Source organism: Stegastes partitus, unplaced genomic scaffold, assembly GCF_000690725.1.
Source record: "Stegastes partitus isolate 25-593 unplaced genomic scaffold, Stegastes_partitus-1.0.2 Scaffold895, whole genome shotgun sequence".
NCBI classification, from domain to species: Eukaryota; Metazoa; Chordata; class Actinopteri; family Pomacentridae; genus Stegastes; species Stegastes partitus.
Genome location: NW_007578626.1, coordinates 147541 through 156622, shown reverse-complemented (window position 1 = coordinate 156622; position 9082 = coordinate 147541). Strand labels below are relative to the sequence as shown.

At 49.1% G+C, this 9082-nt stretch overlaps 2 protein-coding genes across 3 annotated transcripts in view; one reads left to right on the top strand and one right to left on the bottom strand.

Moving 5' to 3' along the window:
- Positions 1–6: 6 nt before the first annotated feature.
- Positions 7–5302, bottom strand: spata2l (spermatogenesis associated 2-like). Of its 2 annotated transcripts, none has more exons than XM_008293573.1 (4): positions 5157–5302; positions 3009–3352; positions 1816–2109; positions 7–932 (listed from the first exon to the last, which is right to left on the bottom strand). In XM_008293573.1, exons 2-4 carry the CDS (start codon positions 3348–3350, stop codon positions 81–83), a joined length of 1488 nt encoding a protein of 495 aa, XP_008291795.1. In that variant the 5' UTR covers positions 3351–3352; positions 5157–5302; the 3' UTR covers positions 7–80. The 2 variants fall into 2 exon arrangements, with proteins under 2 accessions (XP_008291795.1, XP_008291796.1); XM_008293574.1 differs by lacking the exon at positions 5157–5302 and adding an exon at positions 4700–4964.
- Positions 5303–6910: 1608 nt separating this feature from the next.
- LOC103365985 (uncharacterized) overlaps positions 6911–9082 on the top strand; it is a 5728-nt gene continuing 3556 nt past the window's right edge. The window contains exons 1-2 of the mRNA XM_008293572.1: positions 6911–7089; positions 8723–8830. Coding sequence (XP_008291794.1) covers positions 7005–7089; positions 8723–8830 — 193 coding nt within the window. The 5' untranslated portion in view covers positions 6911–7004. The remainder of the gene's footprint in view (positions 7090–8722; positions 8831–9082) is intronic.

The window sequence follows — 9082 nt, the reverse complement described above, 5'->3', positions numbered from 1 at the left end:
GCTACAGGCGCTCCAGGATCAGGTTTAAGGCACTGGGACTGTAAATGTGCCTCTTTAGTGCAAAACTGTTCAGGTGCAGCTCAGACCGAAGTCGACTGGTCGAACGTCTGGCCGCAGCTGCAGCTAACAGGGTTCCGGTACCAGCAGGGGTTGCAGTACTCGTTTCCACAGTACCGGCACAGAACCAGAGGCCTCCTGGAGCAGAGCCTCCCGCAGGAGCAGACGCCCAGCGGCTGCACGTCGTGGCCGGCCTGGCAGAGGCTGCCCTCCCTGCAGGAGCCGGCGTGGAAGACGCTGCAGCTGCGGCACAGCAGCTCCGGGTTCAGCCTGGTGAGGTCGCAGCAGTCGTGGTAGCTGATGGGCTGCAGGGCGGGGCTCGGTGCTGTGGGCTCGTCGTGCAGCGTTAGGGAGGCCATCACCGTGGGCGACGCCCTCTGTGGCGACGCCGCTCCCGCCGCCTCGCCGCTGAAGGTCACGCTGTGGCTGCTCATTCTGCAAACCTCCAGCGAGGCGCAGGACGCGTCGTGCAGGGCGTCGCATTCGATGCAGCGCCTCAGACCCAGATGAGGCGCCTGCAGACAGCTGCACAGCTGGTCGGCCTCCGTGGCCTCCGGCAGCGGAGAGTCTGCGGCGTCGAACCTGGACTCTGGGCCGGGCCTCCTGCTCGGCCTCCGGCTGACTATCGAGCTCCAGCTGGCCTCTGGCTCCGGCGGCGGCGACGTTGCTCCGTTGCTGTGTGTTCCGGCGGTAGGCGGCGACGCGCTGCTGGGGGTCGTCCAGGTGACGGAGTGCGGACCGCAGTCGTCAGCGGCGACCGGCTGCTGCTGCTGCCCGTTCACCTGCTCGTCCTGGTACAGGTCCACGTCTCGGTCAAATGGCTCCATCAGCGGCTGCTCGGCCTCCAGCGTCCTCTGGGTGGCGTCCAGGGCCGCCTGCAGCAGCACACAGCAGCTCACACGTTATTGGTCGTCCAGATTTGGAACCAACATACATAAATGCTAGCAGGTAACGATAATCAGGCTGCACCTGTATAGCTACAGCAGTGATGACGTCAGAGTCACGAGGTCGCTCTCCTCCAATCGATCAACAGAGATCAATAACGGTTTGATCTGTCTGCTGTTCTTCTGTTTCCTTAATCGTTCTCTGTTCTGTCGCTTCTGTTGATCTTAAAGCATTACTGCTTAATCTGTGGCTGCCTGCTAACTTAGCTGCTATCTGTTAGCATAGCATTAGCCGCTGTACGTCCTGATTAGTGGGGATGGCTGTGCTGTCAGTTAGAGCAGGTTATTAAAGCTAACCTGACTTTAGAAAGACGTCACCCTGCTCCAGATAGCTGCTGCAGCCTATCTGCTAGCCTTAGCTTAGCACTGACAGGAAACAGAGAACTACTCCGGTAGGTCTCAGGGCAGCTGCAAACAGGGCGTGTTTGATACCTCGCCCTCCAATCACAGCAGCTGCTAACGTGCTTGTCTGTCTCTCTGCATAAACAACCGCGTGCTGATTGGCTGCTGCTCATGACGTGTAGCCAATCACAGAGAGACGCAGCTGCATCAAAGAAAAACACATTTTTATCGAAAACAAAAAACGTCGGCTGTCCGTCCTGATAACGGATAAAATACAGACGGAGGTTTTTACTTTAAGTAAATAGAAACTTGGACGACTTGGACTTAAAAAAGAAAAACACGTTGAACTCCAGTTTCAAGACGTTTCGTTTTCACTTCGTCAGCATCATTAGAAAATTAACTTTAAATTGTCATCAAATCATTTACCGACCTGGTCGATCGGTAATCAATAGCGCTGATCGGGCCGTCCTACCTGCAGGCTGCCGCCTTGCTGCCGCTCCCTCACTAAGCTCAGCTCCCATTGGACGTCGCCATCGTGCTTCCCCAGAGCCGCCAGCAGGAGGCGACACTCGCATCGAGCCACGAAGAAGGCACAGGACAGACGGAGCAGGTCGTCCAGAGAGCCGGCGCCGGTCCTGGCCGGGTGCAGGCGGAGCTGCTCGGGCCGGGCCGGGTTCAGCTGGTACCCCAGCAGGCCGAACAGCTTCTGGATCTGTGGCGGCGACAGCACCGGGGCGATGTGGTGGGTGAACAGGCCCGAGTACATCTGAGCAGGGAGACAAGGAGACGTGAGCTGTGGAGGCCTCAGGGTCAGTGTCAACCAGAGTTCTGCTGTCCAGGCCCAGAGGTGGTGGCGCTGGAGGCCACAGAACCTCTCCAGTCTGAGCCCATTAGAGTGTGTGTTTGGCTGCAGGGCTGTAAGGTTTCACCTCTCACACACACACACACACACACACACACACACACACACACACACATCTTGTATTTACTGTAACAGCTGCTGAAGTTTCACCAAAACCACTTCACTACACGTCACATGTAGCTTCCCTGTCTGAGCTGATTCTGTAAACGTTCCGACTCAGTGACAGCGAGGAGCTCGACTCAGACCGAAGCCTTCATCTGAGCTGCTGACAGCGTTCAGACAGCGGACAGGAAACCAAATCAAACAGCTTCATGTCTGCAGCCGAGGACGCGTGGAAACTGTTCTACACGTTGTTCGTAACAATCCTACATTTCATTTGGAGGCGCCCGTCCCGGCACTCGAGGACACCGAACATACACGAATCCATCACTAATGGATCCAATGACTAACGAAGCAGAACGACGGGCTTCAGGGCAGCAGGCAGCCGTAAACACACCAGTTTAGGTTGTGATTTGAATCCATGTTGGTTCCAGGATTCTGAATTTGAATAAAACAAATCATTCCTGTTCATGTGTCGCTGACAGCTTCGGTTTCCTCCAGGTGTCGCTAGTTTAATGAAAACAAATGAATCATAATAATAACAGCTGATGAGGTGTCTGTGGCACTTTCCTAACATGAGCTGCTGTCCTCGTGTCCAGGCTGCTCCAACTCGGACTGAACTCCTCCACTCGGGTTTCTTTTGGACTTTCATCCTGACATAATGACCTTGTTGTGACTCTACTGTGTGAACCTGCTGCTCCCACCTTGATGACCCGGTACTCGTCCCTCCAGGGGCCCAGGTACAGGTTCAGGGCAGCTTGTTCCAGCACCTCGAAGGCCTTGGCCAGGCCCCTGAGCCCTCCTCTGGCCCGGGGCCTCCTCCCGCCGGACGCTGCTGCCTTCAGGGACTCCTCCATCACCCTGAGCGGGTCCAGGCCCAGGCAGTGGGTCTCCTGAGCGTCTCCGGCCCTCAGCAGCTCCTCCACCTGCCGCCACAGATCCTCGTCTCGGAGCGCCAGGCTGCAGCCGCCGCCCACGATCTGCCGCTCCAGGCTGAGGTCGTAGACGCCCACCAGGTCTCTGGCTCGCTGCCGGGAGGCGCTCATGTCTGCAGGAGGGACGCACAGGAAAGCAGCAAAACAAGAACGCATCCATCAGGTCCACGTACAGCTCAGCTCAGTTCTTTGTCATCCAGTTTTTCTCAAACGGAAACTAGGACGAGATTCAGTCAGAAACCTGAACGCTGTGATTAACAACAACAACAACAACAACAACAACAACAACAACAACAACATTCTCCAGTTTCACATACTAAATAGACGTAAAACCTCTGAGAGACATTCGATCTTTAAAGACCTGCACACTGAGGTAGAAACTAGAGACAGGAACTCGGTCTGGTTCCAGCTTTCTGACGGCTCCTGAGCTGATGTTGGAAGAACCTGATCTAAGCCTGAAGTTCTGACATTTCACCAGAACCTCCTCCTTCTACGCGTCTCATTCGTTCGTTCACTGTTTGCACAGTTCCACCATTTCACTCATCAGCAGCTTTTATCCGAAGCGACGTCCGTCTGAGAGCAGACACGACACCAGCAAGGCTCTGGTCAGGAGGAACCCACCTGGATCAGAGCCGCAGAACACGTTTGCACTGATTGGAGCGACAAAGGTTTGTTTCTAAACACTGAGGGAACCACCAGAACCAACATCTGCTCCTGTGTTTCTTCTCGCTGTCTGTCCTCCTGATAGCTGAGCAGCGGTTCAACACAAACAGAACCAATCAAACATTGATCCAGCAGCAGCACCAGTTCATCACCACAGCCGGGCCGCTCTCAGCCATAACGACCTGCAGCTTACCTGCGCTGACGTGTTGAGCAGGTGGACGTTCTGCTGTTTACGTATTTATCTCATTTTATTGGGATTTTTTCCTTCTGTAGTTATTTCACTTGATTTCTATTCTTCTCCCTGCTCATTCCAGGGCGACACCAACAGCCAGAACCACATTCCTTGTATGTTGTGTCTGTACTGGGCCATTACAGCTGGTTCTGGTTCTGATTCTGTGGACTATAACGACCTGAGGTCCTGGATTTCTAGCTGCAGCTCCATCTGTGGAGGAGCTCAAGGATTAAATGTACCGACATTAAATCTCAGCAGCTGGATTATTTTTAAACGTTTATTTATAACCGAAAGTGAAACTTTGACCTGAAAGAAAAGTTTCTCTAAAAGTGCGTCGTTGTGTTTAAACGTCAGCGAACAACTTTCATCTAAACACACGTCAGTGAGAGAAAAAGCCAATAATCACAGTCCTCTGATAACTAGTCTGATACTAGCATTAGCTTAGCATGTTTTAACTAGCGTTAGCAAGTCCAACTAGCTCCATTTGTTTTCTCTAACGCCGAGATTTTACGCACCAGATGAGTCCTCAAGATGCGCTAATTTAAGGTTCTGTCGATGTTCTTACTTAAGCCAGTGAGTCGTGGAGGGTCACTCGAGACGTTTTCAGAGCTGAAGAAGCTGTCCTTCAGTTCGGCTGAAAAACAATCCACCAACAAATCAACTTTTACAAACTGTCCAGCCGGATCCCCAACCTCCCTCCGAAACCTGCGGGAAATACCCAGGAAGTAGCCTCAGAAAAGTTCAACTTGTCACATGAATGAGAGCTTCGTGTTGTCTTGGACACGAGCCGAATTAAAGCCGGGCCAGTGCTGAGCTAGAAACCGGTGAGTGTTGAGTTTGAGGGAGACCGATAATTTGTTGATGCGTTTAAAGGCATAAAATCCACAGAAATCCGAATGAAATCTGTGTCAAAGAGAGAGTGGCTAAGCTAACGTTAGCGCGCAGCTAGCTGCAGCGCGGACCGCCTGGTTCGGGCCCAGGTTCGAGCTTCAGCGGACACACCGGACACACACGGGGCTCACCTGTGCCTGCTGCTGGTTCAGGTGTTCACCGGGGAGCCGAGGCCAACATGTCCGGTCGCACAGGCGTCTTCGCGCGGCTCGATTGTCCGGAATAAAGTAAACATTGTCACGTGGCACGGGGTTTCCAGCTCCGGGGGAGCGCTCGGTGGCTGCGGCAGGACGGGCCGCAGGGGCGGAGTTAGACCGACGAAGGTGACTGCAAACATCAAAATACTGGATAGAAACGCAAATAAAACCGATAATTAAAAAAGAAGGAAAGAGACAGAAAGCTAGCAACTATTAATCAACATGCAGTGTGCAGTTTGATCCACTAGATGGCGCAGTTTCCCCGCAGCCTCCCCTCCAGTGAACAGACCTATTAATAAAATAAAATAAAATAAAATAAAATAAAATATGATATAATATAATATAATCCATCCATCATCTCTACACCTTCATCCTCACCAGGGTCATGGGGGGCGGAGCCTATCCCAGCTGACTCAGGGTGAAGGCAGGTTCACCTGGACAGGTAACCAGTCTATCACAGGGCTACACTTAGAGACAGACAACCAAGCACACTCACATTCGCACCTACGGACAATTTACAATCACCAATTAACCTCAGCATGTTTCTGGACTGTGGGAGGAAGCCGGAGAACCCGGAGAGAACCCACGCTGCACGGGGAGAACATGGAGACTCCACACAGGAAGATCCCGGGTGTCCTCACCGGGACGCCAACCGGCGACCTTCTAGCTGTGAGGCGACAGTGCTAACGGTGCTAACGGAGCTAACCACTGAACCACCTGCAGCCCGATATAATATAATATAATATAATATAATATAACGCAGGTGAACCAGCTGAAGAGTTCACTTTAATATTTATTGATCATTTTTAATGACTTTAAGGCCAGAAAGTTTCATTTAATGACTTCACTGGTTTTAATGTTGACTCAGCATGAAAAAGACACACACACACCTGAATGAAGGTAAATAAGGATAAAGAGATAAAACAACCTGATACACGTTAAATAATGATGGAATAGTTAAAAATAAAAACTCGTGTCACCGGGGTCACACACTGAACAAAAGGAAAAACAAATGACTATTTTTTAACAGTCCTCACATAAATTAATATTTTTCTTTGTGATTTTAATGAGCTCATCAGTAACTCAGCAAAACAGGAACATCTATAAAATATAAAGTAAAATATATCCTCCATGTGTCACACTTTATCAACATAACTTTGATTTTAGATGGAAAATGTCTGTAAAACATATTCGTTGATAAATGAAAACAACTTTTGGTCAAACATTAAAATAAAGAAAAAGATCATTTGTAAACGTTTCTGTGGTGGATATTATATATATATATAATAAAGACAATAATATAATAGTTCTATGTAATGTTTTTAGTGTTAACATCTTTTTTCTGTGACTTTATGAGTTCTTATCTGGACTTCACCACAAACATATTAAACACCAGCAGATGTTCTGTTGCCTGGTTCTGTGTGGGATCAGGTACACAGAACACTGGACTCTGTACCGTGTACCACTGTGTGTGTGTGTGTGTGTGTGTGTGTGTGTGTGACATACATTTGATTTTGATCAGCTTTTGTTAAACTACAGATAAAAACGTGTTTGTTGTTTTTTTTTTTACAGTTTTACCACAAACTCGTTGCGGAGCCTCTGACGTCACACGTGGGCGTGGCTTCAGTGACACCGGGAACAGGGCGGACCCGCGGCCCGGGACTTCACTTTAAAGCGTCCCAGTTCGGCCAAGATGCTCCGCACAAGCCAGCGGCCTCGCAGCGTCCTGCTCCTGCTCCTCCGCCCTTCTTCCTCCGGCAGGTCTGTGCAGCTGCGGTCGGCATGTCGAACTCGGACAGGGTCGTGTTGGTGCTGGGGGGAGCGGGGACGGTGGGCTCTGGGATCGTCAAAGCGCTGCTGGATAAAGGTAAGACACCGGGCGACACCGGAGGAGAGCAGAAACACACCGCTTCAGTCAGAGGAACGTGGAGAACTTTGTCCAGATCAGTCCGGATACTTTGCGCGCAGTTTTACGCGCAGGTGTCCGTCTGGTGGATTTTACGCACAAGGAGCTGCATGACGACGAACCGCATTCTGGACATTCTCTGACTACTTTGTGCGTGTTTCATACTTGACGAAGCTTTTCTGGGGTTTAATTGATAAACGACAAACCAATGTGCCACCGATCTGCCAAATCAGAAGCAGTTTGTAGCTGCGCGTAAAATCCAGCTCCAGCTTAAATCTCTTTAAAAAGCATTCCTTTTCCTTCCATCTGAAAGATCTTCATCGGGTTTCGAGCTCCTGAACAGTTTTCTCCACGAAGTTCCCTCAGCGGGGGAAACAAGTCAAAGCGTCTGCACGCTTCATTTCTTGCGTTCAGGTCAAGTTTTACGCACCAACTTGTTCCTTTTCTGCGTCAGTTTGAGGTGGAAATGTCTTAAATCCTGTAAACAAATCAAGAAGTTCTACATATCATGTCAAATAATGCAGCGAGCCTCTCCGGTTCCGTCCAGCTTCTATCTGTCCCGAGCCTTCATGTTTTTAACCCAAAACCGTCACTTTGTTATGTTAAAGAGAAAAACCCAACGAATCCAAGTCAGCCATAGATGGATGGATGGACAGATGGATGGATAGAGAGATTATTAATATTGGTGGGAGGGAAAGGCTTCGTTTAAATCTTGACTTTAACAAAATTTAACAATAACGAATCAAAGCATAAATAACTAAATATGTGTGTGTGTGTGTGTGTGTGTGTGTGTGTGTGTGTGTGTGTGTAAAACATGTAGAATTGTCATTTGTACACAATTAATTATTTTTAATTCATTAAAATGCTTCTTTTTTAATATGATGTAAAAAAAAAAATGTTTAAAGAAATATTTAGTCTTTTTTTTATTTTACAGATTTTTAAGTTTTGTTTTGTTGCTGACAAATAAAACACAGAAAAACATGAATAATAACAAATTCTTCTGCAGTGAGGCACCACAACAGCAAAGTTCTGACCGTAAATCTGGTGAACAACAAAGAAAAGCACGGAACTGAAAAATTAAATTACAGATAAAATCCAGTAAAATCACAAACTGACAGAATGAATTCAGGTCGACTGCAAAACAAAACGACAGAAAACAGAGCAAAGCTGTAAATAAATAAAGTCACATAGAAGGTCTGTTTTTATCATGTTTGACTGAAGAATCATCCGTTTGTAACAGATATCTGCATTTAGTTCATTGTCTTCTAACTTTGTCTGCATTGATGTCTTCCATCATTTCTTTAACATTCGCCTTTTTCTTTTTCTTTGCTGTTCGTGGTTTTTACAGCGTTAGTTGTTCTCCGTCATGTCTGAGTTTTCTTCTGTCGATGTTTTGATCAACAAACTGTCTCATCATCACCATGGACAGCCACAGGTTACAGTCGCAGCGTGATTTCACTTTTTGGTTCCATCTTGGTTCCATCCTGTTCAGAGTCTCCATCTGCTGCCGGAGCAGACGTGTCGATGTTCTCCTGTCTGAGGGTTTGTTGTGAGTCTGAGCTGCAGATTAACGCACTCTGTCGTGTGTGTGAAGGTTTTAAGGTGGCCGTGATCTCCAGAGACGGCGGCCGGCTGGACAGACTCCGGTCCTTCGTCTCTCCGAACACCAGAGACAACCTGACGGCTGTGGTGGGGAACGTGGGTGAGTCACGTCTGAAACCAGCTTCAGGTTCAGTATCTGCACAAACGGGACTCTCAGAACCAGAAACTGCTCAGAGGACCCAGACAGAACAGCTCCGGCAGATTCAGGTGATGAATGGATCCAACAGAGGAGAAGGTCTGATGCTCCTCAGAAATGGAAAAGAGCGCAAAATACAAAATAAAGACAACGAGCAGCATCCTGTAGCTCAGCACATCCAGAACCAACACCTAGAACCAACACCTAGAACCAACA